General features: G+C 43.5%; 3 protein-coding genes across 5 annotated transcripts in view; 1 reads left to right on the top strand and 2 right to left on the bottom strand.

Moving 5' to 3' along the window:
* Positions 1-1,661, bottom strand: part of LOC121917560 (biogenesis of lysosome-related organelles complex 1 subunit 3-like) — a 6,234-nt gene extending 4,573 nt beyond the window's left edge. The window contains exon 1 of the mRNA XM_042443626.1: positions 1,341-1,661. The gene's annotated coding sequence lies outside the window, so the exon portion shown is untranslated. The remainder of the gene's footprint in view (positions 1-1,340) is intronic.
* LOC121917557 (cytochrome P450 2B4-like) lies at positions 647-9,487 on the top strand. 3 transcript variants are annotated; one of them, XM_042443621.1, is made up of 9 exons: positions 647-942; positions 2,024-2,186; positions 3,212-3,361; positions 3,829-3,989; positions 4,428-4,604; positions 4,896-5,037; positions 6,334-6,521; positions 7,139-7,280; positions 8,151-9,487. In XM_042443621.1, exons 1-9 carry the CDS (start codon positions 763-765, stop codon positions 8,333-8,335), a joined length of 1,488 nt encoding a protein of 495 aa, XP_042299555.1. In that variant the 5' UTR covers positions 647-762; the 3' UTR covers positions 8,336-9,487. The 3 variants fall into 3 exon arrangements, with proteins under 3 accessions (XP_042299555.1, XP_042299556.1, XP_042299557.1); XM_042443622.1 differs by having other exon boundaries at positions 668-942; positions 2,064-2,186; XM_042443623.1 differs by lacking the exon at positions 2,024-2,186 and having other exon boundaries at positions 668-942.
* A 58-nt stretch (positions 9,488-9,545) lies between these two features.
* On the bottom strand, positions 9,546-24,019 carry LOC121917573 (cytochrome P450 2G1-like). Its single transcript, XM_042443644.1, has 9 exons — positions 23,963-24,019; positions 21,487-21,649; positions 19,922-20,071; positions 17,561-17,721; positions 15,122-15,298; positions 14,862-15,003; positions 14,037-14,224; positions 13,515-13,656; positions 9,546-10,816 (listed from the first exon to the last, which is right to left on the bottom strand). The coding sequence occupies exons 1-9, from the start codon at positions 24,017-24,019 to the stop codon at positions 10,635-10,637; spliced, it is 1,362 nt and encodes a 453-aa protein (XP_042299578.1). The 3' UTR covers positions 9,546-10,634.
* Between the last annotated feature and the right edge of the window lie 2,599 nt (positions 24,020-26,618).

The raw sequence follows: 26,618 nt of genomic DNA on the forward strand, positions 1-26,618 counted from the left end.
GTAACAATTTCACACGACGTCGCACCAAACCCGCCATTAAAGTGGTCACAAAGAAGCATTAATGTGCATCTTTTTACTTTCGGGATTTCAGTTTCAACGTCTTTCCGATTTCACTTTATTTGCCCAATTGTGTGTGATAACCATTCGCGCAATTACTCGCCATTTTCGTTTTATTTGTGGGATGCTGTAAATGAGTTTTAATCTCTAATGTCTAAATCAGCCCCAATCCAATAAAGTACAGAGTGTCTAAATAAAGTCGAAGGCTTTCATGAGCGACATCCATAGTTTTATGTGGGTTTTTTCGGGCTATGCGGCTGTGCTCTGGAAGAGTTTATTCCCGACGTTTCACCAGCAGCTGTGGCTGGCATCTTCAGAGAAACGTAATGTATATCTTCTCTGAAGATGCCAGCCACAGATTCTGGTGAAACGTCAGGAATAAACTCTTCCAGAACATGGCAGAAAAACCCACCAAAAATAACTATTCACAGTGTCTCCTTTGCTTTATTAATAAGGCAGGCTCAGAATATTGAATCACTGAGCCTCTGGGACTTTGGTTCCATTCATTACTTGGAAGAATAGGAACTTTCCACGGGATGTTTTTTCTCTTTACATTGAAACATTTCAGGAATTCAGTTAATGTTTGATCAGGAAGTTAGGTTGGGTCGGGAGGGAGAAGAGGAAAGGCTTTTTGTATCGTAGTGTCTTCTGCTTTGCAAAACAGAGATTTCAGCAAAAAAGTTGAATTGGGTCTTCTGCTCCCAAATGGCTCTCTTTGGAGTTTTGCCTTTCTCTTTCCTGCTCTCCTGCATCATCTTCTTCCTTGCCTTGTTATGGAGGAGTCACAACAAGAAGAGCAAACTGCCTCCAGGCCCCATGCCACTACCTTGGCTGGGCAACGTGCTCCAAATGGACATTCGGAACATGATCACCGCTCTTCAGAGGGTAAGTGTGGCAGGTCTCTGCCCCAAGAAGGTGACAGACTACTATATTTACTCATGTAGAAGTCTTACATTCCTAAAATGGACTCCAAAATGGTTATGTTTGCTGGGATTTGGTAACTTCTTTGATACTGTTTTCCTTTGTTTCATTAGATCCTTTGTTACATACCCCTAGGTTTTACCCTCAGTTTATCCATGGGTCATATCAAAATCCATAATTTTGCCCCCCAAACCTGCCCTCAATTTATATATGAGTCTGACGTATAGTTTAGTATGATTCTCAGCACCCTACAAAGATAGTACGTCACGTCACATTGTCAGTGAGGTATTAAGGTTACATGTGGTTGGGAGCATCTTTAACCCACAAGCAAGCAACACCTGCAGTCATGTTTAGGACCTTACCTAGTTCTCAGTTGTAGTTCTCAGAGTCCAGGTAGTTCAGGTCAGTAGGGTGCAGCAATAAATCCAAAGCATCGATCCAAAGGAGTGTCCGGTAGCATGGTCAATATACAATGCAAGGTCCAAGGTTCTTCAGAAACATGAGCCAGGAATCAAGAGACAAGAGTGTTGCTTCCTCCAGAATGGTTGGTTGTCAGTAATGGCCTCCTAAGGAAATTGCTAGATTATTTACGGCAATTATGTCACAGCTATTATTGCCTGATTAATGAGCGTTTCCAGTATAAATGCCCTGAGTGTTGCAAACTCTCCCTGTCTCATCTACATTCAGTTGTGGTAGGTATTCTCAAGTCCATGTCTCTGTGTTGCGGCTATTGGGGATGTCACTGTCTGTTTCAAGCACTGGCGTTCTTTGGTTTCCCTTTCTGTATGATAGTTCGAAAGCGGTACAGTTGCTTCACTGTCTGTCTCAGAGTTTGAACCTTGGACCCAGGAACAAGACATGACATTTGTCTCCTCCAAGACTGCACAAAGCTGGAATTTCCCATGGCTGCCATCCTTGTTAGTGGCTCTGGGACATGCAAAACCCATTGACACATTTGTTTTGGCGGAGCTGCCTTGCTAGGCATGGTAGTGTCTCTTAATGTCTAGATTCAAGGTGCTGAAGGATATGCTCTCTGTCTTGGCAGCTTCAAGAGAGGTATGGTCCTGTTTTCACCATCTACATAGGCTCCCAGCCGGTGGTGGTGCTGTGTGGCCCTAAAGCCATAAAAGAAGCTCTCATAGATAATGCGGAAGCTTTTGGTGGGAGAGGTCCGATGCTGGCTCTGGGCGATAATATCGTCAAGTATGGTGAGTGACTGCTGAATTATATTTTCAAATGGGGCTGGAACAGACCATGAAAAACCTTGAAGACCTACTGCCAATTTCAGTAATACTGGGTTAGTTAGACAGACCATGAGTTTGAGTTAGCAATGTCTACATGCCACTGATCTGATGTTGTCAATGTACTGGGGATGAAGAGAGACAAGGTGAAAAGTTTGAAAAATGAGGACTGTCTAAAGACCAGGAAGATAGAAAGACAGGTGTTTGTGTGGTACGCTTCCAATTTCCTGAAGTCGCAAAGAGATCTGGTGGAAACAGTAAAGACAGAGTTGGACTTCTTTTGACTGAGAGAGAACAAAACGCTGAATACAGTATTATGGAAGTGCCCAGAGAAACTTTTCAGGTTTCCATTGTATCCCCCTTCGTTCCCTCTGCCATCTATTCTTTGCAATCTCCTATTGCTTCTTGACAAAGAGTTCTGAAATGCTTGCCCTTATGTTCACCTTCTGTTTGACCTAGTGAAGGTACAGCTTGAGCGTCCCTAATCCTGAAATCTAAAATCCTCTAAAACTTGAAACTTTCTGCTTCCATTCACCTGCTTTTACCTTCGAGGCAGTCGCTGTGGCCCTTCTGTTTGTTCATTTCACAGTTTCTCAATGTCTCTTTTGCATCTTGTACACAATCTAAGTAGCAAATGAAAGAGATGCAAGGATGGAGAGAAACGTGAGGATCTGTGAAATGTTGGGATGCATGGATTTGCACCAAACTCTACACTTGGATACTTGCCGATTCACAGTCTCTCCAGCCTTGCAGATACAGTGCATACTACATTACTTGTGTTAAGTATCGTGTATTATGTATATGCAAATACAGGTGTTCGAAAATGTGAAAAGAAATCCCAAATGTGGAACACTTCTGGTCCCAAGCATTTCAAATAAGGAGTACTCATCTTATATTGTCACAATTCCTTTGTAGTAACTATTGGAAATGTTTTCTGTGTTGTCCTTTTGCCTTTATTCAACCCTACTCTGTGGTTACTTCTCCGTTTTCAGGAATGATTACTACCAACGGAGAGCGGTGGAGACAGCTTCGCCGCTTTGCCTTCTCCACCCTGAGGAACTTTGGAATGGGCAAGAAATCAATTGAGGAGCGGATCCAAGAGGAGGCTCAGTTCCTGGTGGAAGCCCTTGAGAAAACAAGAGGTGAGTCCTATCCAGCGTTTATGTTTTTTACTCATGAGGATGCTATGAGAGTCTGCGTGGTACTGTATAATTATGTAGTGGAGACCAGAGTTTGACTCCTGGCATGGCCATGTAAACCCATGGGGTGAACTTGAGCAAGTCATTCTACACTGGGCACGGAATGGCCACCCACCCCCCCAGTCCCTATGATAGGTTTGGGGCATGGCAATTGGCATAGCATAGCTTCATTCTGCATGTGATGCACTATGCTGAGCCATGCAGGATTGCAACAAATGTGTGACTAAGGTGTGCTTCCCCACTTTTCTTTGAAGAACCAGAACTTTGAGTTCTGTACAGGTCTGAAAAATGGGGGAGAAGATTTGAGGAAATGGTCACTTTCCTCAATTGTTCAGCCATGGTTGTCATGGGCCTGAACAGCCCTGCAAGCCAATAAACACCCCAGTTGTACCCTTTTCTCCTCTCCCCAGGTCATCCTTTTGACCCCACCACGCATCTGAACCAAGCCGTTGCCAACATTATTTGCTCTGTTGTTTTTGGTAACCGGTTTGAATATGAGGATGAGAAGTTCACCGCTTTACTTAACTTGATAAGCCAGGCATTACAGCTCTTTTTGTCTCCTAGGAGCCAGGTAAGCCTTAGTCCCACTTGCCTCTCTTTCTTCAGTCGGTCTGTCTTTTCTGTGACCCGATATATGTGTCACAGTTGCTCCTCAGAAAAGAAGTATTTTCATGGTAAAATGTGCTGTAGTGGTCATTCAAATAATGCTTTCCATTTAATACACTAGTCCCCATTTAAAGATAACATAGGAAGGAAAAGAGGAACCTAAAGTGGTGGATGAAATATGACCAGTGGGCTGTTTTTCTGGATTCTGACTCCTGAAATGCCCCTTCATTCCTTAAACAGTAACTTTGCATATCTAGAGTGTTATTTAGGATCACGATCAATGTCTTTATACACACCTATGGTGCAACTGCTCCTTTGAGGGGAAGCGACAGGTTGACTAGAGCATAGTGTGCATCATTTTAGATTTATCTACTCAGAACTCCATTTTCCATTTTCTTTAAAGATGAAGAACTTTGCCCCACGTTTGATGCGGGTCTTGGCTGGGCCCTTTGACAAACTGTCCAAGTGCATCCAGGATTTACTGACGTTTGTCTCTCAGAGGATCCAGGCACACCGGGAGTCCTTTGATCCAAATTATCCTCGAGACTTTATAGATTGTTTCCTCAGCAAAATGGAGCAGGTACGGGTCAGAATGGGGATGAAGGAGTACACCAGGACATGCGGGGAGGAAGATATTAGCCACCAAGGAAACTTTGAAGGGTCACTCGCCCCAGCGTACACACACTGTTTTAAAATTCTGTTCTCTGGGGCTTAGATTGTGTGACCCACCCAAGGTCCCCCAGTGGGTTTCCATTATGTGGCTAGTCTGTCTTTGCTTTCTTAAGGGCTTCCTCCCCATCTCCTGGTAAATGAATACAACTTTGGCCCTGGTTTGACAATGTTGCTTTCCATTTTCCTTTCCTTCTGTCAGGAGAAAGACAACCCAGCTTCCGAATTCCATGATGACAACCTGGTTGTTTTGGTGCTCAATCTGTTCTTCGCTGGAACAGAAGCGGTCAGCACCACCCTCCGATATGGACTTCTCATCCTCCTCCGATACCCTGAAATAGAAGGTAGAGAAAAAACCTCTCCTTTCATAAATAAGCCCAACATTTCAGATCAAATAATGCTGAGTGTCCAGGAGAGAAATAGCACACAGCTGGGCAATGCCCAGAGGCATTTTATGCCAGCCACCATCACAGCTATTCAGTGACCATGTCAGAGAGAGGGATAGAGAGAGGGAGAAGCCATGAAAGAAAGAAATGTGGGATGAGTCTCAGGAAAACTTTTCATTTGACTATCCAAATGCATAGCATTTGTGTGCCCAGGATTACAAAGGCATTCATTATAGCTCACTTCAAACAATATTATACAAGACTGCATATCATAGAATTTTGTGCAATAGAAATCAGTTCAAAATACAGTGGCCCCTTGGTATCTGGTGGGGTTTAGTTCCAGGACCTCCCGTGGATATCAAAATCTGTGGATGTTCAAGTTCCATTATATACAATGGCCTATGATTGGGTGTTGCTTATATGGTAAATGGTAAAATCAAGGTTTGCAATTGGGAATTTTAAAAAATATTCTCAAGTTGTGGATTGTGGAACCCATGAATGCAGAATCTGTGGATACAGAGGGATAACCGTATAATCAACAGAGGAGGAGAGGTTGCAGGGGAGAGTCACAATGTAACCCCATCTCTCAGAGAGATTCCAAACACTGTCCTTCCATAGAATGGGAGAAGAATGCACTTGCCTTTCAGGCCCCAAAGGCCTGGCATGCTGATAAGATGCTGAGCCACCTTATTGCAAAGCCATGTGATGCCTTTCCTCTGCTTCTAGAATTTTATTCACAGGGCAGCAGGTCTTCATCTTTTTCTGAATGTGGCAGAGGGAGAATCACCCACCTGGATGATTCTAAGGAAGTCTAACAACTCAGTTCACTAAATCATATTTTTGGCTTCAATGTTTTTAGGGAATCTAGTGAGTGAAAAGAAATCACTCGAAAGTACTAGCCAGTCAATAACATAACACATAACCACTGAGTTAACTCCAAGCTCTGTAAATGCAGGTTTACAGCGAATAAAACATGTCCATCTCTAAAGTGTCACAAGACTATTTGTAGATCAGAAAGTAATCTTTCCAAGTTCGGACCTGGCCTATGGAAGAACCTTTGAAGTGGGAATGCTGGGGATTAAATCTGGCACTTCTTAAAGGAGGGTCCTGTGCTTTACAATTGAACCAGGCTTCCTCTCATACATATTTATGTATCTAATGGTTTCAAATGGCCAATAGGTCTAATCCTGAACCCCTACCCTATGCCCTATAGCATACAGCTCTTAGCCTTTTGATTCACCAACTTGTTTGCAGCCAAAGTCCATGAAGAGATTGACCGGGTCATTGGGAGGAACCGGAAACCATCCATGGAGGACCTGACTCAGATGCCTTACACGAATGCGGTGGTGCACGAGATTCAGCGTTTTGGAGACTTTGCCCCTCTGGGAGCTCCTCATTCAATGACCTGTGATACCCAGTTCCAGGGATACACCATTCCTAAGGTGCTGTGAGTCCCAAGGCTAATTGTAATATCGGCGCACAGTCAGAATATTACATGTAGGTGTGACTCCAGTGTGTTTTTCAAATAGTATAGTAATGTTTTACACCATCATCAGTTGGAAATCTAGAGATGTCCCAATGGCTGTGGTTCCTGTCCTCTAGCTATTATTGGAGTTCAGCTTATCTGTAGAGCATCACAGGTAGCTTTCACACTATCCTTCAGTTTTGGAAGTGTTGTTGTTTGTTCCCTCCATTTTCCTGCGAATCCAGATTGTGTCATTATAGCTTTGCGTGGCACTATTTTCTGTGGCCAGAATTCTACTGGTGACAGGTGTCCCAATAGGAAGACGATAAGCAAGACAGGAGCATAATAGTCTGCATCTAATCTTCAAAAGGTAGACTATCTTTGATATGGAAAACAGGGGAATTCCTATTATTTGGACAAATAAGACCCCATTTAGTCCTACCACTCCTTATAGCTGCTGGTGGTGGGGGGGGGGGGCGCAAGGTGTGGATTAATTCTGAAAGCCAGGAAGATCAGTACCTGGATTTAAAACAAAATGCAGTCAGAATTGGTGGCAGGTACCAGATTTGACCTTCCTCTGCCTTTCCCCTCTAGGGCACCACTGTTATAACTTTCCTGACTTCTGCCCTGGAGGACCCCCATCACTTTGAGACTCCAAGGAAGTTCAATCCTGGCCACTTTCTGGATGATAATGGAGCCTTTAAGAAGAATGAAGCCTTTCTGCCTTTTTCAACAGGTGATGAGGACCTCAGGTTTTATTTCCAAAATGGTGCATGATGGGCTGGCTTGGCAAGACCTCAGGAGAATCTAAGGCTGGATTTCTCAGCTCTTGGGCCTCCAGATATTGAGAAACTTCAACTCCTAGAAACTCCAGACAGCAAGGCCAATGATCTAGGATTGTGGGGAGGTTCAAATCCTGACCATCCAGATAGCCAAGTGTGTGTGTGTGAGAGAGAGACAGAAAGAGAGAGATTCTATTTTGTATTAAGGTTCAGCTGGCCATTTTTTTGGATCAATCATCTTGGTTTAGTTCAATTTAGGGAGCCCCCCTCAAACCTATCTCACGATCCCCTCCTATGGCGTTTTCTTGGCATGTTTTGTTCAGAAAGGGGTTGCCATTGCCTTCTTTGGAGCCAAGAGTGTGTGATTTTCATGTGTGGGTGCTTCATAAAGACAGTAATATATTCACCATGTATTTTTTTGCATTTAGAGAATATGTTAATGTTGGCAGAGATGATAAAGGTAACTGAATTCAGTATTTTCATCTGGTATTTAGGAAAATGGCATACTTGTCAATTGCCACTTCCTGATTTTCAGTCTGGCATGTCATGAATTTTGACTACTCTTTTGAAGACGTGGCAGCACTAAACGGGGCAACAAGCATGTCTGGCAAAGAAGCATCTCTGTGCAAGGTTTATTGCATATTTTATGTGCCCTGATTTACTGCGTTGGTTTTCTCCAACACACTTTGGAGGGGTTTTTAAGGGGAAGAAAGCAATTCCCCACTTTCTCAAACAGTGCAGAGATGAATGAATGGTTAATCTTTTAATCACTTTTAGTCACACTCCCCCACACAGTAACTAAATCCTTTGTCTTGCCTCTCCAGGGAAAAGGGTATGCTTGGGTGAAGGTTTGGCCCGCATGGAGCTCTTCTTATTCCTTACGACGGTGTTGCAAAACCTCACTTTGAAGACTCTCCGGGATCAAGAAGAAATAGACATCTTGCCACAGATTGTTGGTAGTGGAAAACGTCCCTTGTCCTACCAGCTTTGCATGTTTCCACGGCCCTGATGGCCAAGCCCAGTGATCCCTGGAAGTTGAGAGCAGGGGCAATTGTCTGTCTCTCTGTGAGTATCTGTGCCATGTCAGATCCCCATCTATCCTGAAGTGGAAGACAGCACCGCAAATCTGGAATAAAAAAAAGCCTTTTGACTCAATTTATGAGCCTTATATGAGAAAAGAAAGCTGAAACAGAGAGTTGTGCCTATCTCTGTGCCTATCCACATGGGGAGATGGTCATAAAAGCATGCCTTTTGTAGAACAGATTGTTCCAGCATGACAAAGGGCACACTTTTACAGCTTCTTCCTCTGAAAGAGAATGGAAGTGATGCAATGTCTTGTGGAGAGGCACAAAGAAAGCCACTACTCTTGCATTCCATTTCAGATTTCTTTTCTCATGTGACAAGGCAATTAGATGTACAAGATGTGCTAAAACTAAAGAAAACATAACTCAGCTCTACTCTGAATATTTTTTGGGGTGGTTGAAATGTATGTAAGATCATTTTGGTAGATCTTGATATGAAAAGAATCTTGCTAGAATGGCCTTTTCTTGCAATCCTTTTGTTCCTGGATTTTATGTGTAATAGAAATAACACTGTAGGATGTGCAGATTGTACTTTTCCAAACACTATTATTGGATTAAATTCCAAGCCCTGCTTGTGACCCTATGTTAACTCTGGTACTGACTGAACTGTATTCTGCCTTGGGGTAGTAGTAGTGAGCAGTTTGTACTGCTTATACTTAGAAAATGGATAAAGAAGCAAGGATTATGAAGAGGTTCTCCAAAGAGGAACAAGAGAAGAAACACATTCCCCAGCTTTCCCGATTTGGCAGGGACAGTCCCCATTAATCTTTTGTCATCCCATTTTCTAGCTGTCACAGTTTTACTCTCCTCCTCCCACCATCCCTCTTTGTCCTCTGCTTCCTTCAGTTGTTGAAAACAGCAGCTTATGCTTAATTGAGCAAGTCAGTCCACATTGCTTTTTGGAGAATGGTGAGGCAGAGAGGAAAAAGTTCTGTATATGCTTAGAGGTCTCAGACCACACCAGATGAAGAACCTGGATTCACTGACAGATCTCTATAGTTTACCACTGACTGCTGCATTTGTGGTGGATCAATGCTCTTGAACTTCAATAAATTGAAAGTTTTTTCGCTTCGAACAAACAAGGTATTTGGATAATGAGTGACGTGTGTATTTTGATGGGTCTGGAAAGGAAAAAAAGAGATGCAGTTGAGCAACCGACAGACTTGAAGGGGTTTATTTCTTTATTTAGATTATTTGTACCTCACCTTGAGCCAAGAAGGCTTCCAGAGGTGACTTCCGAATCTCTAATTTGACATTATCCTGCCCTCAGGCTTACAATCTAAATAGGACAGGACACACAAGGAAAAGAAAATGGCGGTCAGGGAGGGGATTGGGTCCAGCAGGTGTTGTTGGCTGCTGTTCTTACCCTTCCTGGGTACAATAGTGCCACTTGGGAGAGAAGGAGGGCCTCTCACCAACGGCTGGACCTTGGTATGATTGATCTCTTCTCCCCTCTGAGCCCACAGCAATGGCAAACTGGGATGGATGGAAGAACTTTCATCTGCTGCACGATGGAGCTCTCTCTCTCTCTCTGTGCGCATGCCTTCAAGTCACTGGTTGACTTATGGCAACCTCATGAATTTCATAGGATTTTCTTTGGCAAGGAATAGGTTTTGCCAGTTCCTTCCTCTGAAATATAGCCAACAGCACCTGCTATACATTGGCGGTTTCCCATCCAAGTACTAACCAGGGTTGAGCTTCCAAGATCAGGCAGGATCTGGCACCTTTAGGGTACTGTTCCTGCCTGTTCTTCTCTCCCTATTCCCAACCAGACAGTTCCCAGTCATGTTGGTCTCCCACCGTTCGCAGGCAACATCCATGGGCTTTGTAGTCCATGGGGAGAAATTATGTGTTGGAAAAAGGCAACTTTAAAAGGACAGAGAGAGCTCTTTTGTTGGAGTCCATACCATGGAATAAATATTCCATTCCCTGCAAGCCCCCCCTCTCTCTGTGTGTGTCCCTACATTAATGTTTTAATTAAGTCTTAATTAGCAATAATCTAACAAATTAAATCACTTTATATGTTAAGGGTTTTGTGACAGTGAATCAATGGTATGATTTTTAATGTCTAATATTGTCAAATCAGTTTTCAGACCTAGAGTTCCAAGCTCTGCCATTTGTCCGCTTTACCATTGTACCCAGCTCACCAGACTCTCTCCGATACCCGGCCATTGATTAGTCATGCCAGCCTTTTCCTTTCTACCCCATTTCTTGGCCAGTCCTTTCTCAGCGTGGGATGGCACAGAGCTGGTACTTGGGTGGGACGTTGGCGAAACTGCTCACTGCTGGCATAAGGTCAAGGTCCTCGGGCGCCATGGGCGACTTCAGTGTGAAGTTTTGCAGGATGGAAGTCAGATAGAGGAAGAGCTCCATGCGAGCCAAGCCTTCACCAGCACAAATTCTTTTCCCTGCAGAGAAACAACAAAGAGTGCTGAACAAATGAAAAACCAGACCCTTAGCTTTCCGTTTCACTGGGTAAAACGAACAAGACTCATTGCAAACAATGTAGGCTCCTGCTATTTTCTGACCAGTGGTTGCTGGTGTTCTTTATGTCAGTATGGTGGTGAATCTACTCCAGGTCTTAGTCTCTGTTGGGTAGAAAAGTTCAGCCCAATGGTCTCAACTTGAAAGGAGTTGTAAGAATCGCTCAGCTCTAGCTCCTAAATATGTTCAGCACCTTGGATAGCTGTTTGTAAGTTGAGATGGTAACTGAGAATAGATTCTCTTTTATTGCCTTTGTCAAGGTTTAAATAATTCACAACTGTTTAAAATTAGTGTTATTTTTTTAAGAGAAGAGACCATTTAATGATTTTAAAACTTAATCAAGTTTAATTGTTTTAATTCTCTTTTTGTTTTGATCTCTGTTGTGAGCTGCTCTGGCTTCCCTCTCTGGAAAAAAATTGGGACAGGCATTAAGTAAATAAACAGTAAAAAAGGATGGCATCCTGTTAGGTATTTACACTGTCATAAACTGATTTACAGTCACATAAAAGTGAATTGTGATGTTTTACAATGCTCATGTTCCCAGGAGTGGATCAGAGACATAGTTGCATCTTCAGGACCATTGTGCAAACGGAGACAGCAGTGTGGCCATTGTGAAACAGTCCTGATGGGCATCAAAATGCATTGCACTTTGGGATATGTTGCACAATAGGTGTCCCTGTTGTGCAACAGAGCATCTTGTGTGGTGCTCTATTGTGCATTATTGCAATTTGCTAACAGCTGCACATCGTGTCATTGATTTAGCGTCATCACCATAAAGTTATATATGCAGAATGTCAGCCAGTGTCTGAAAGGACATGTGGGTCCCTAGGCCAGGAATTTCTCAGCTTGATCTATTGTAACGTGAGTTTTTGTATAATACAATCCAGTTCCTTCGGTGCTTAGAGCATTTGCAGAAGCAGAAAGGAATCCTGGCAGCTCAGGCTAAAATAAATACGCTAATTTTAAATGTGCCAATATGTTATCTCACAAATGTCCACAAGAGGGATCTGATGCTTGTGGATGTGGAAACCTCTTCTGAGATTTGTTTGTCCCATATATTATCTCACAAATGTCCACAAAAGCGCTCTATAAATCTACCTTTTATATAGGCAGGAGGCAAAGTTCACAGAGGCAGAAAAACCGCTTGCCTGTTTGCTTATTCAGTTATTGTATCCTGCCTTTCTCCCATTATGGGACTCAAGGTTGCGCACATTGCAGGTTATAGCAAAATGCCATCAAAACAACAAAACCATGAAATAGACAATCCCACCAAAAATTAATCTTAAACCATTTAAAAACATGTTTAAAACACAAAGGATAAACATCCAGCACACCCTTAAAAAAAAAAGCCTTCTGCCACAACCAAGTAAATGTAGGATGTCTGTCTAAATCAGTGGTTCCCAAACTTTGGTCCTACAGGTGTTTTGGACTTCAGGTCCCAGGATTCTTAGCTTTTGGCCATAGCGACTGGGACTTCTGGGATCTGAAGTTCAAAACACCTGGAGGACCAAAGTTTGGGAATCACTGGTTTAAATAAAAAAAGGTCTTTGTTGGCAAAAAGAGAGGAGAGACATGGGGAGCTCCTGTGGAAAGAAATTCCAAGTTCTGGGGCATCTACCAAGAGAGTCTTGTGTCCTTAGAGAAAGCCATCTTAAGATTTGGGCAAATATAAGGAAATACAGTATTTCAGAGAGTCTGCACTCTAGTCATATGCACTGCAATTTGTTTTCAGCCAGAATTTGGATGCTGTTGCTTTGGTCTCCCCTGGAGAGTCAATGACAACTAGAAATCTCCGCCATACAAAACTTAATGCTTGGAGAGACATTCTCCCTGCCCCACCCCAGAAAACTACACCAAAGGTTAAACCCATTGCTCTTCCCAACACAGGTCTCATCTTCTGCAAATCATGTTTGCGCATAATTTTTCAAAAGGGGTTTGAGACAGGTAATGACATGCGAAAGAACAATGCCGTTTCATGCAGCCAGAGCACCAGGTTTCCACAAACGAATTACGAGGGTGGCTTTTGCTGCGTGGGAACAGTAGCTGAGATCCGACACCGCAGTCTGTGTTTCGTAACTTTATGAATCTGCAGTCATTGTATTTCCCATTTGCATGTATGGCTATGAAAGTTGGACAGTGAAGAAAGCCAATAGGAAGAAAATCGATTCATTTGAAATGTGTGCTGGAGAAGAGTTTTAAGGGTACAGTGGACTGGTAGAGCGGTCTGTGAGAACAAATCAAGTCTAAACTCTCTCTAGAAGTTTTTTTTTTTGTGGGTTTTTCAGGTTATGTGGCCCTGTTTTAGAAGAGTTTATTCCTGACGTTTCACCAGCCTCTGTGACTTGGAAGTGAGAGAGCCAGGGAAAACCAAGTGCTGTATCTAGAGGATGGAATTGGCAAAACCACTTCTGAGTATTCCTTCCCTAAGAAAATCCTATGAAATTTATGGGGTGGCCATAAGTCAATGGCAACGTGAAGACACGCACACACACACAGCATAAACCAGTAAACCAATTCACAAAGGGCACGGGAAGAGGGAAACAATATCAAAATCAGAACCCTGACCATCCCAATGTCATTCTAGAGCAATCCCCTCCGCTCCAGCGCATGCCAGCTTGGTACCTATAGAGAAGGGCATGAAGGCCTCGTTCTTCTTAAAGAGCCCTTGCTCATCCAAGAAGTGGCCTGGGTTGAACTTTTCAGGATCACTGAAGCAGTCGGGGTCTTTCAGAACAGAGGTCAGCAAAGGGATGATGTTCAGTCCCTGGAGGAGAGGTAGAAAAGGAGGGCAATGAGAGGATGAAAACCTGCAAAAGCTTTGAGTCCAATGGCTTCTAGGGCCAAGCAATTTTAACTGAGTGAGAATGGAGACTACCTCAGAACTCCTTACTATTAAGTGTGGACAAAATGTGGACCATGGAGTACATGTGGGCCTTGTTCCCCAATTTTGTGACCCTGATACCTCCCACCTGTCCCCCAAAGCCTCACCCCATTAAAAAAATCAGTGCAATTTTAAGGCATTTTTGGACCACATTCCATGGAACTAAAGTATTAAAGTACCAGCCAAAGACACTTACATCCTTTTAAAATTCCACTTTACTATAAAGTCCACAGATGCCCTCACCCACCATTTTAATGCCTCACCTTGGGCAAAGTATAACCCCGGAATTGTGTTGTTCGTGTCATGGCATGAGGGAGGTTCATGGGGATCACGTCGCCAAATCTCTGGATCTCATGGATCACAGCATCTGTGTACGGCATCCGGGCCCGATCCTCCACCTTTGGCTGGCGGTTTCTCCCGATCACATCATCGATCTCTTGGACCACTTTTGCTGCAGAGACGAATGGGAGACAACCTTGTGTAAAAGAGGTACACTACCAGTATAGACTGGTCTGAAAAAAGAGGGTTCACTTCTATTGGGACAGCGATTTTGTGAGGATGCCAAGAATTAGGGGCAGTCACAACAAATTACAGTTCCTATGGTTCCTGCACAGATTTTGACCTGTTTCAAATCTAAACATGGGCAGCAGGGAGGATGTTTTCTATGAAGATTCACTTGCTGCTACTCATTTCTATTTCTATTTCTATGACAGCAGTGTTCACAGTAGCCAGGCCTCCAAGGAGATGATGTTCCACAATTGGTTTTATTTCTAGATTTCCCTTCCTCAGGACTATCTCCAGTACCTATGGACACCATTAAGAATAAGGATCCAAGGTAAATCAATGGAGATCCCTCTTTGTGTGACTTGCGTGTGTCCTAAGAGGCTGGAAGCCGCATCAAAGCCATGCTCCAGTCCTAAGGATTGGAGTGCAACTTTGGTGCAGCTTCCAGCTTCTTAGGATGCAATGCATCATTTAAATAGCATACCTCCAAAGTGACCCGAAGCAGCTTTCTTTTGGCCTGTCTCTTTGGGCCCTTAGTTTCTTCTAACTCTTGCCCTTGTTCTTCCATATCCTTCCTAACTTACCTTGTATCTCTGGGTATTTCATCAGAATCAAGAATCCGAACCGGAGTGTGGAGCTCACCGTCTCAGTCCCAGCAACAAATAGATTGAGAACAGACATGATCATGGTTTGGAGGTGAAACTCACTGGAAGGATTTTTGCTCTCCTTAAATGACAAACACACAGCGCTACTCAGTCTGGCTGTATACAAAACTGCAGACATTTCACTCAAATTCTGCAGAGCAAACCATTGATTGCGGGCCATCAGAACAGTACAGCAATACCTTTTCCATCTGGATAAGAAAGCAGTCAATATAGTCACGGGGATTGTCAGGATCAAGGGAAGCCTTGTTGATTTTGATCCTTTCGGCCACAAAATCATAGATTTCCTGTAGATTATGGAACAGTTTCTTGTGGGGGCCTGGCAGGTACTGCATGACTGATGGAAACATTTCATACAGCTGCAGGGAGGGATGAAGAGCAAATATGTGTTGTATTTAACATGATACTCCATTAAGTGAATGATTATCACATACAATTGTGCAAATAAAGTGATATCGGAAATGCATTGTCACTGAAATCCCGAAAGTAAAAAGATGCGTATTAATGCTTGTGACCACTTTAATGGCGGGTTTTGTGCGACGTCGTGTGAAACCATTACTCATAATTACGCAATTTTTTCAGGATATTCACAGGATAAACTCTCAATATCCTTTGTCAGATAAATTTCTAGGACACATGCATTTGTCTTTTAAGTAGTCCATGGTATACGCAGAACCCTTCTCCAGCATCATGTCTCGAAGGAGTTAGCATCACCCATTTTTCCTGGCTGCTTCATGGGAGAAGGCCTTCTCAGTGGCTGCTCCCAGTTTGGGCAACTCATTCCTAGAGGGCCCAGACTGGAGTCCTTTTCCTCTTCCTTCTATAGATAGGTGAAAACCTTTTTGTTTCAACAATCCTTTGAGGTTCAGGGGGTGGAGGGGCTTTTCGGAATATCCTGCATTGTCTGTACCTGCTGTTTTATCTTTTCAGTGATCCTGTTCTTCACTGCTTTGAATTCTACATTTTAAACTTTTCTACGGTGTGAATTTTTAGCAGTATCTGTTGGAACTTTTGTAAGCTGGCTTGGGTCCTAAACTGGGGGGAACAGCATAATAATGAAGGTAATGATGGCCAGAATCCATCAATGATTACTTACATCTTTAATTTGAATTGAGCAGTTCTGTAACAACCGTATCCAGGAAAGGGCTGGGGTTGTGTTATTACGTCGAGGAGCCAGTGAAGTGACCGATATACATTGGGACTGATGCGCATCGGTCCCATTGTACAATTGTCCTGTTGTGCATCATGACACTGACTAGTGATGATCTTTGGTAGAGCCTGATGCACATTGGGACACTCTTGCCAGTGTCCTGTTATGCTTTTCCACAATTTATTTATTTATTTAGAGCATTTGGAGCCAGTGTGGTGTAGTGGTTTGAACATTGGACTATGACTTTGGAGACCAGGGTTCAAATCCCGGCTTGGCCATGTAAACCTAGTGGGTGACCTTGGGCAAGTCGCATGCTCTCAAGAAAACCCTATGACAGGTTCATCTTAGGGTTGCCATAGGTCAGAAACGACTCAAAGGCACACAACAACAACAACAACAACAACAACATGTATGTGGCCACTTATAACTAAAGTCCCGGGACTGTATTAGGCAAGTGTACAAACAAAAGTATATCAAAAATAAATTAAGGATTGGCCGGGTTAAACAATCCTCCCTGCATGTGTCTAATCCTCTTTTTTAAACCAGCAGCCATGACCACACCTTGTGGCAATGAATTCCATCAGCTATTTCTGAACTGGGTGAAGAAGGACTGTCCTAAAACCTCCTGCCAGTGAACTTTGTTGAATGTCGGTTTTGTTGTTCCAGTACTTATCAGCAATGGAGGAGATAAAATGCCTCCGCTGCCTTTGGCTTGATCTCACGAAGGGAAACTTTCCAAGGCATATGAGTCAACACATTTTTGCTGTGTGTGGACTGGCCCCAGCCCAGCCTCTCACGCTGCTAGGGAACCGATTAGATCAGCTTACAGCCTCTAACCCTGTTTTCGCATAGACTTCAACATTTCAGAGATGAAAACTGGGGCAGTGTGGCCAAAGAACATAAGTGTGAATGGTCAAGATGGCAAATGACATTAAGGAGGATGAGCATGCAAGCTAATAGAGGCTGTAGCAGTGTGCTTTTGCCCAAGACTACTGGAAAAGGCAAGATGCCAGCCCTTTCCTCTTCCTCCTGTTGCGTTAAATGAGTACAAATTACTTTTGCCCTTTGAATTCAGTTTGCAGCAACCAAACAAATCTGCAACAGTTTGCTTTTGCCTGAGTCTACTGGGAAGGCCAAGATGCTTCTTCCTCCTGCTAAATTAAGTTAGAGCAAACTACTTTTGCTCTTCCATCTCAGTTTGCAGCAACTTAAAGAAGCTTGGGACAAGTGGGAAAAGTGGCAGGAGGAGAGAAAAACTGGGACATTTTAAAGACAGCTGAAAAGGTAGGACAGCAGAGGATTAATTGGGATCTGTCCCTGCCAAATCAAGAAAGTCGGAGGGTATGTTTTTGTCTGACTAATCTGACATGGAAGGCGGCCATGGACCAAGGGAATTCATTATATTTGAGCAAGGATGGAAGAAGAAGTATTTCTTTGTCCGAAATGTTTATGCTCCAAGTGCACTTCTTACCTGACCTGAAGTGGCGCTCATCCCTGCAAAGTTCTTGTTTATCTTGTCCAGCAAGGAGAGGAAGTCTTTGTCTTCATAGTTGAAGCGCTGGCCAAAGACAATGGAGCAGATGACATTGGAGACTGTACAGCTCAGGAGGAATGTGGGGTCAAAGGGCGAACCTGCAGAAATGAATCATAGAATCGTGGAGTCATAGAGTTGGAAGAGACCCCAAGGGCCATCCAGTCCAACCTCCTTCCATGCAGGAAATCACAATCAAAGCATCCCTGACAGATGGCCAGCCAGCCTCTAAAGACCATTAAAGAAGGAGACTCCACCACTCTCTTTCTGTCACGAAGTTCCTCCTAATGTTGAGGTGGAATCTCTTTTCCTGTAGCTTGCATCCATTGCTCCGGGCCCTATTCTCTGGAGCAGCAGAAAACAAGCTTGCTCCTTCCTCAATATGACACCCCTTCAAATATTTAAACAGGGATATCATATCAGACGCAAGTCTGCACATTATGGAAAGTTCAGCCCTTGCCTTATAAAAGCAGACCTTGGTGGCTTAACCCACATCACCCCACAAACGTTTCACGGCGGAAAACCAGGAGATATGTGGCCTAGCAACATCAGAGCATTGCCACAATGGCAGAAGTTATGAACAATAAAGAACACACAGGCTGGGATAGGCTCCAACAGTTTGCTTTTGCCTGAGCCTCCTGGGAAGCAAAAGATCCGGTCCCCTCCTGTCTTTTCCTGCTGCTGAATTAACCTGAGTGCCATGACTTTTGCACTTTGAATTCATTTTGCAGCAATTGTAGTAGAGTGAGGAGAAAGGAGGAGAGAAAAACTGGGACATTTTAGAACCAGCTGGAAAACTGGGATGACAGAGGTTTAACTGGATCAACACTCCTGGTGTCATTTTAGGACAAACAAAGAGAGACCTTTTACAATAACAAGAAGTGGCCAGAAGATACCTTCTGGCATTCCCTGAGACTAAAATGAGCCATAGCCACGAAAATATGGGTATGTGATTTCACATGCCACCAGGGGGCATTCAGATGCAATTTTTGACCATTGGAGGAGCATCTAGAGACTACATTTTGTCCCCTTTGAGTTAAAAGAAAATAGCTGGACAGATCTTCTGCTTCCTAATTTCTATACCAATATGGAAAGATCCATGCAGGGAGCTGGGGGATGGCACAGGGAGACATACAGTGACTACGTGCCAGAAATAACATCCCCTGATGCAAAATCTTAACCAACCTTGTAGCAGAAACACACAAGCTAGTAGAGGCTGCAGCATTTTGCTTTTTTCCTGAGCCTGCTGGAAAGGACAGAGAGCCAGCCTGGAATAGTGGTCTGAGCATAGGACTAAGATCCTGGAAAATGGAGTTCAGTTCCTCGCTTGGCCAATTCCATGGCCAAGCGAGGAATTGAACCTCATTTTCCAGGGTCTTAGTCCTATGCTCAAACCACTAGGTGACACTGGGCGAGTCACAACCTCTCAGCCCCAGAAAACCCCATGATAGGGTTCCCATAAGTTGGAAACCACTTTGGGGCTGCCTACAACAACTGGAAAAAGACATGATTTCATTTGTCCTCACTTTCCTGCTGAGTTTATTGAGTACAAACTCCTCTTCCCTTTGAACTCAGTTTGCCATAACTGAAGTAATCCATTGCAAATGAGGAAGGTGCTAAGAGGAGAAAGAAATGGGTATCTTTAAAAGCATCTGAAAGTATGGGATGCCACAGGATTAACTGGGACTGTCCCTGCCGAATTGAAACTGTTGGAGGCTATGCAAGTCATGTCTTTGGTCTAAATCTCACAGTTGTTGGCTTCTATGTTTTCTTTCTTCTTTCTGACCTCAGTCCAACTGCAAACAGGTTTTTGCAGTCAGACTTTCCATAGTGGTAGATATATCCCCAAACCATTATCTATATATGGGTTAACATTCCTTAATAATAACACATACGGAGGAGGCGATTCACGTTTCTTTTGGAACTAAAGAGTCATTTCAGAGCCTTGTTGCCTTTTTTTAAAATGTGGAAATCTATTTCCTAGGAGTAAATGCACTCCCCCCCCCCAAAATGTTGGTCGAGTCTCCCCCAAACATAGCTAGGAAAGTGTAACATCTTTGCATTTGTTTTAAAATATGAAGGTATGTTTGTAAGTGATCTTGGTTTTGGATGAATAAATACTCTGAGCAAATACAGAATAGCGGTGGTTTCTAGGCCTGTATCCATAACAGCAAATAAAGAGATATCTAACAAAAGGTCCAGAGTCAAAAACAAGCCACCTTATGTAACAAGGGGAGGAGGGGGGAAATCCTCCTGAGTGCTACATTTCGCAATTTGAGAAAGGCGAACAATATGCCCAACCATTTGTTTTCCTGAACTCCTCCAGCAGGAACTGGGCCTCTTCTTGGATCCGTTCTTCAATGGGCCGTTTTCCCATCCCGAAATTCCTCAGGGTGCTGAGTGTGAACTGACGGAGCTGTTTCCAACGTTCCCCATTGGCAAATGCAATCCCTGGAAAGACAACACCCCAAACTCAACAGCCGAGAAAATGTAGAGGGGGAGAACAAGGAGAAGACAAGAACAAGAAGAGGAGGAGAACAAGAAAAGGAGGAGAAAGACCAAGACCACACAGATTCTAGTCTTCTATGTTGGTCTTCTCCAAATCCTAGTATCACCTTGAATTCTGCTTAATCTGGCTGCATCTGCACTGTAGAGATAATCCAGTTTGGTTGTCATGGCTCAGTGCTATGGATGCCTGGGATTTGTAGTTTGTGCAGCACCACAGCTTTCTGACAGAGAAGGCTAACTGTTTTACAAAACTATACTTCCCAGAATCCCATAGCGTTGAGCCATAGCAATTAAAGAGGTGTCAAACTGGATTATTTCTGCCATGTGGATGTAAGGTGTGAGGTTGCTAAATCTGAGCCACAGTCTCTTCAGATTTACAATGTCACCTACCAACTCTTAGTAGTTTTAAGCTTGTCCAGTCTCATTTCAATTGCTTGCTAGCACTTGCTTCTTCAGTGACTCTGCCTAGGCAAGGAGAGTTTTTAGGAAGCAATGAGGTTCTACACCAATGCCAAGGTCTCCAAGAGCTTTACAAGGAATACTAACAAGAGGTGCCTGCAAAAAGGTCATTCATAAGAGCTGTAAAAGGTAGCTAAGGTTGGGACCTAACACAACTGTCTGGAAAATCGAGAGGAACTGAAAATTCATTGGAGCAAATCTTCCACTGGATTGTTAGCTGGAGATACTCCACTTCACTTGGTTTGCAGGAGCAGGCAATGCAGTTGGATCTCCATTTTTCATGGGCCATCTCCAGGTGGAGGATGAGTGTACAGATTCTCCAGCTTTAGTGGGCTTATCTCCAGACAATAGGAAACGACTGTGTAAATCTCTAGCCCAGCTAGTAAAATAGCAGTTTGCTACAATTTGCAAAGGTTTATTGATTTATTGCTGCAATTTACAACAACTCTGTGCAGGTTGTGGATTAGCCCAGATAGCTTACTCCTTTCCCCATCACTGCGGCACAAGGGCTCACCCTCTGCTCCGCATCCACTTTCTGGCTAGGTTTACTGTTCCTTATTCCCATCGGCCTAAGAAGGAATAATCTCCTCCTTTCACCTTGGCTCTGAGAACATCCCTTTAAAATAAGATTTCTGTCTTAAATTTTTTTAATGAATATATTGGATGGTATATACAGACATATAAGTATATGGGTCTGTATGGCCAAATGTCAAGCTGTGAGCAACTATAGTTGGTAGGTACCCAATGCATAACATTGAATGATACCACCAGGTGCTATCCCTTGGTCCAGGTTTTGATCCAGAAACCTGAGATCTGGGACAAGAAGCCCTAGAAAGCTCTGATAACTGAATATTTTTATGCTATGTCAACAGGGCAATATTTGATTCTTTGGAACTCACCCAAACCCTGAACGAAGTCATCCACGGTGGCCAAATTTCCTCTCCCACTGAACTCCTCAGCATGGTCCACCAGAGCTTCTTTGATAGCCTTGTAGCCATACAGGATCACCACGCGTCGCGGGCCCAAATGAACTGTAAATACGGGCCCGTATTGGTCTCTCAGCTGCAAAATAAACCAGTCAAATGGTGCCAGTGAAAATCCTTTTCGGAGATGCTCTCTTGCGAGCCCTTTCCTACAATTGTCCTTTGTATCACTCTTCCATCTGGCCAACGTTATGCTTTATCATCTGCTGGTTTTAGGCCAGAGGACAGGAAATGTATGGCTCTCCCGATATTGGATGGAATCCTGTACAAACCTTATACATGTAGTGGTACTTTTTCAGTTGCTGAAAATATTTAGTTTGTAAGCAGCGTTCCACATATGTAACCATTTCACATGGACCTAAATTCAGAGGAGGACATTAAATTAATTGGTTTTACCAATGTGTTGACTCACCATTCAATAGTGGATTCAATGGATCTCCTCTAGCTGGGACTAACCAATAAGATGCCAGTCACGCAGCTGCACATTCTTGGATGTTATACACCATACATACATATAGGTTTATGTATATCTGTATGCATATTTGCATATACAGATATTCTTCAGTACCTTCCATAGACCAGTGATTGACTGGGTTTGCAAAGATAGCCATTATGTATTTGCTGGTGCACAATAAGACAATAAATAGTCATGCTGGCAGATGCAGCATTGGTTACCCAATGTAGGTATTCAGCAAATAGATGGGATAATGCAACTGCTTCATCTTGGCTCAATAAACAATGTCACACTCAAGCTGGCATACTATTATTGGCATATGCAGGTAAAAGTGGCACTGCCCATGTAGAATATATACATTTTTGACAATGCATAATGGTCCTATTTAGCAGATAGAGGTGTAAGTGGAATTGAGTATACGGACTATTGCACATGTGGTAGCACATTGAAACATGCAGATGTGTACTTTATGTGAGTGCACCTTGCCTCTACGCGTTGCATACTGTGATTGCACAATGGGTTGTCAGTCATATACACTGGCCGAAGCCCCACATATATTGGTATTCAGAATAGGATACAGTGTGATTTATCTCCACCAAGTGGCATCCCTACCCCTGGTGTCACCCGGCTTGTGTGTGTGGGCTGCTGGAGGGTAGTACTGGTGGCAGCCCAGGCCTTTCCTTCACCATTGCGGCAAAGCTGGGAGGGCACACTCAGGCTTCTCCTTTGCTGTGTGGCAAAGCCAGGCGGGGCATGCTTGGCCCTTCTCATTCTGCAATGGGAGGAGGGCCCAACCTGGTGTCACCCCTCTTTTAAGGTGTCACCCGGTGTGCTCAGCACACTATGCTGACCTCAAAGTGCCAGGATCACATTTTTGCCCTTTCACCCCTTAGGACCTATGACTGTTTGCCCCAGAAAGAGCTGAGCCCAACCTTGGCATGCATCTACAAATTCTCAGAGAGGCAACCTGATACCCTTGTGAAGTGCTGCACCCCTTGTGAAAAGCTGCACCCAGGTAATTCAATGCTTGCTCTCTGGCACACATTCCCTGGGCATGTGCTCAATCATCTCTGGCACCAAGCATCTGATGCACATTTGTGGGGCAGTTTCAATCAATTACCTGTAATTTAGGGTTTCTCCTTTACTCCCATATATTGTTTTGCGGTGCATAGGATTAAGATACCCTTGAACAACAATGGCACAGAAAGTACAAATGGTGCATGAAAAAGTGGTACAAGAAAAGTAGAAAAACAGACAAAAGAAAAGGTGAAAAGGGAAAATGCAAAAGAGTAAATAATACTTCGTAGCTTAAAAGAGAACATCGCAAATAGTTACTGATCAATTCAGGACTGAATGAAAAGTGGCAGCCAAAATGATGGAAGAATTGACTTGAACCTTAGTTCAGCGAGGGGCAAAGTGTGGCCCTCGAACTGTTGTTGGACTGAAGTCTCCATCAGCCCCAGTCAATGGCGAAGAATGCTAGGAGTTGCATTACAAAAGCCTGGATTCACCATTCAGCAGTTAATTCAGTGGACCTACTATAAGTTGGGATTTTCAAACGGATTCAGTCCCAACCTTCCTTTTGGCCATATGCCTTTAGAGACAGCCATGGGTAGCACAAACCTCTCCCTGTGAAAGTTATCATGAGCTTTGCAAATGTATACATTTCGGAGGCAAGACGTATTCTCCTCTGTCACTTAGTCTCTCAGGAAGTACTAAAGGAATGGCTGAGAACCTAGATCAATATACTAAAGTATATTTAACTAAGACGCAGGTTAAATGGGTCTAGCGCACAGTGTCCCTCTCCGAATTGCTTCAAATGGGAGCCAGGATCATTTGAACCAGTTCAAACCAATTTGCGATCCGGTTTAAAAGGTAGTGGGAATCAGGCCCTGGTAGGTTGGTCCAAATGGAGAGGGGAAAAAGGAACCCACTTACCTTCTTGAATGACTTCAGTATGTCATTGGCGTTCAAATCTAACAGGTTGCCCAGCATCGGGAGAGGAGTGGGGCCCGGCGGAAGGTATCTTCTCTGGACCATTTGACTCCATGCTAACAGGAGGATTAAGGTTGAACAGAAAACCACCAGCCAGAGAGAAATCGTTTCTCCTACTTCCATTGCGGCCAAGACAACCGGGGTGAGTTTAGGTCTGGATTTCAAGAGGAAATAAAGCCACAGCCACAACCACCCGGCAAGGACCTAGTGCAATAAAGCCATAAAGCAAAACAAAAGAGATTGGTGTCACATCCCTTATAGCAAATAAATCTGCCTGGCAAACACACTTTGCACTCAACCCAGGAAATGGGTGCAGCACTTTTAGCTTCCAATGCACAGATTGTAAACTTGCGGTGTGTGAGATTCAGCTACTGTATAGCAATGCAAAAACCTTTGGGAAAGTTGTGGAAAAAGGAAAGGGTGCCCTCCACTCCTATTTTTTCTTCTTTAAAAAAGAGAGTGAACCAATACGAAGGGCCATATTCTCCTATTTGATTTTACCCATGTTTTGAGATCTCTAAGGAAGCTAACTCTCCATCCTACCGGCATCATCATTGGTACATCTGGTGGGAACAGAAGAGGGGGCCTTTTTGGTGGCTGCTCCCAGGTCCTGGAACTCCCTTACTAGAGAGGCAAGCATGCCATGCTCCTTGCCATCCATGCATAGGCAGGTGAAGGATTGTTTTGTTTTGTTTTGTTTTGGCAGGCATCTGGGAACTGTTTATGGGGGAAATGGCATTTCACAATATGCTCTGTTGTTCACATCCATTGTTTTTAATGGGTGCACTTTTAAATGATTTTTGATTCCATGGATAGTTTAATTTTTTTAATTAAAAAAAATCTCTTTAAATTGTCTTTAAAAGCATCACAATTTAACCAAATCTTCACTATGTATATGTAAATACATTTAGGTTGTGCGTATGATGTTGTAATTTGAAGATATAATTTTTAATTTTGCCGATTGTATCACAACTATTAGCATTACATTCAGTGGTAGATGGGAATTACAATTGACAAGTAACATTAGTGCAAACAAGCATTGCTAAGGATTCTGTATGGTGTGAAATGGGAAGAAGTCAATGGGGGGGGGGGGTGACACTATGAGTTGCCACACACCAGGTGACACAAACTCTAGGGATGCCACTGCCTAAGGTGAACCTATCATAAGACTTTCTTAGCATGTTTTTTTCGGAGGACGTTTGCCATTGCCATGCTCCAAGACTCAGAGAGTGTGACTACATAGGGAAATCCTTAATGCCATTTTACCAGGCAGTGGCTGCTGCATGTGATGGGAGTCTGTGATCCTGTCAATTGGGATGCGGCAGACTGACATTTCCACCATCCCTTCCTGCAAACAATCTCCGGTGTGAGGAAGAATTGAGGCAGGGATCCTGTTTCCGATTGTCACGCCGGAGATCGCTGACGGGAGGAAGGTAGAAATGTCATACTTTTTTTGTGCGTTTTTCGGGCTATGTGGCCATGTTCTAGAAGAGTTTCTTCCTGACGTTTCGCCAGCATCTGTGGCTGGAAGGAACAAACTCTTCTAGAACATGGCCACATAGCCTGAAAAACCCACAAAAAACTATGGATGCCAGCCATGAAAGCCTTCGACTTCACAGTAGAAATGTCAATTTGATGTGTTCTGACTGACGGGTGAACGCATCCCTATTGCTCACAGTGGCTTCTGTCTGGTAACTCAGGACTAGGGGTTGATGGCCAAGAGACACTACATCCATACTACCACAGTAGTCATGTCACTAAATAATACATGCAGAATTCTGGCCTTCATCTGTATCTCCTTTAACTGTATCGCCTTAAGTTCCAGGGCTGGGAAAAGTCTAGACAATCAACAAATAAATAAACAAATATGTTTTCCCTCTCTTCCTATAGTGTTGATTTTAAAAGTGTTGGTCTGCAAAGGACGGTTGCCAATTTGACAGATGCAACACCATCCCACTTTAGAAATTCACAAGCATTCTCTCGTCGAGAAACCGTGGCCACACATCAAGGCTGCCTGCGGAGAGATTTCCAGCTTCCAGGGAATCTCTTCTTTGTGGTTTGCCATGCTTTCTCCACATGGCAGGTTGCAGAGAGAAAATTATGAACTCCACTGAACTCTGTTTTTTGCGTAGTCTTTGGCTGGTGCTGGTCCCAGCCGAGTTGGTGATAAGCAATTTAATCATCAAATGGAGAAATGGGCCAAGGAGAACATAAACGCAGAGGTCAGATGAAAGCAAAGAACAGAAAGACAGCTATTGGATTCTGACATGCTAAGAGATGCTCTTTGGTTGATAAATGAGATCAACAGTGCTAGAAGAAGTGGAGCAGCTTCCATGTGATTCAAGAGCGCAGAAGAACAGAGCTTTTTGGGGAGATGCCTTTGTGAAACTGATGAATAAGTTACTGAATTGCAAAGATTATCATCAGTGCAGGGTTCTTCTCGTCAGGATTTCTCAACACTCGATAACCATGTTTATTGACATTTCTGCAATATTTCGGAATATCCTTTCCATCTCTAATAAAGGATTTCTTAATTAGTCAAACTGACCCACATTTCACATCGTGAAATACAATCTGCCATTGCATATCAGCTGTCAAA

Source organism: Sceloporus undulatus, unplaced genomic scaffold, assembly GCF_019175285.1.
Source record: "Sceloporus undulatus isolate JIND9_A2432 ecotype Alabama unplaced genomic scaffold, SceUnd_v1.1 scaffold_23, whole genome shotgun sequence".
In the NCBI taxonomy this organism is placed as follows: domain Eukaryota; kingdom Metazoa; phylum Chordata; class Lepidosauria; order Squamata; family Phrynosomatidae; genus Sceloporus; species Sceloporus undulatus.

Coding starts and splice junctions, on each gene's coding strand:
- LOC121917573 (XM_042443644.1), bottom strand. CDS start 24,019: ATGCTGGGCAACCTGTTAGATTTGAACGCCAATGACATACTGAAGTCA. Junction 15,004..15,121: donor TTCTTATCCAGATGGAAAAG/GTATTGCTGTAC, acceptor TTGTCATTTAAG/GAGAGCAAAAATCCTTCCAG. Junction 10,817..13,514: donor CTTCATGCCCTTCTCTATAG/GTACCAAGCTGG, acceptor GTTTCTCTGCAG/GGAAAAGAATTTGTGCTGGT.
- LOC121917557 (XM_042443621.1), top strand. CDS start 763: ATGGCTCTCTTTGGAGTTTTGCCTTTCTCTTTCCTGCTCTCCTGCATC. Junction 943..2,023: donor TGATCACCGCTCTTCAGAGG/GTAAGTGTGGCA, acceptor CTGTCTTGGCAG/CTTCAAGAGAGGTATGGTCC. Junction 7,281..8,150: donor CTTTCTGCCTTTTTCAACAG/GTGATGAGGACC, acceptor TTGCCTCTCCAG/GGAAAAGGGTATGCTTGGGT.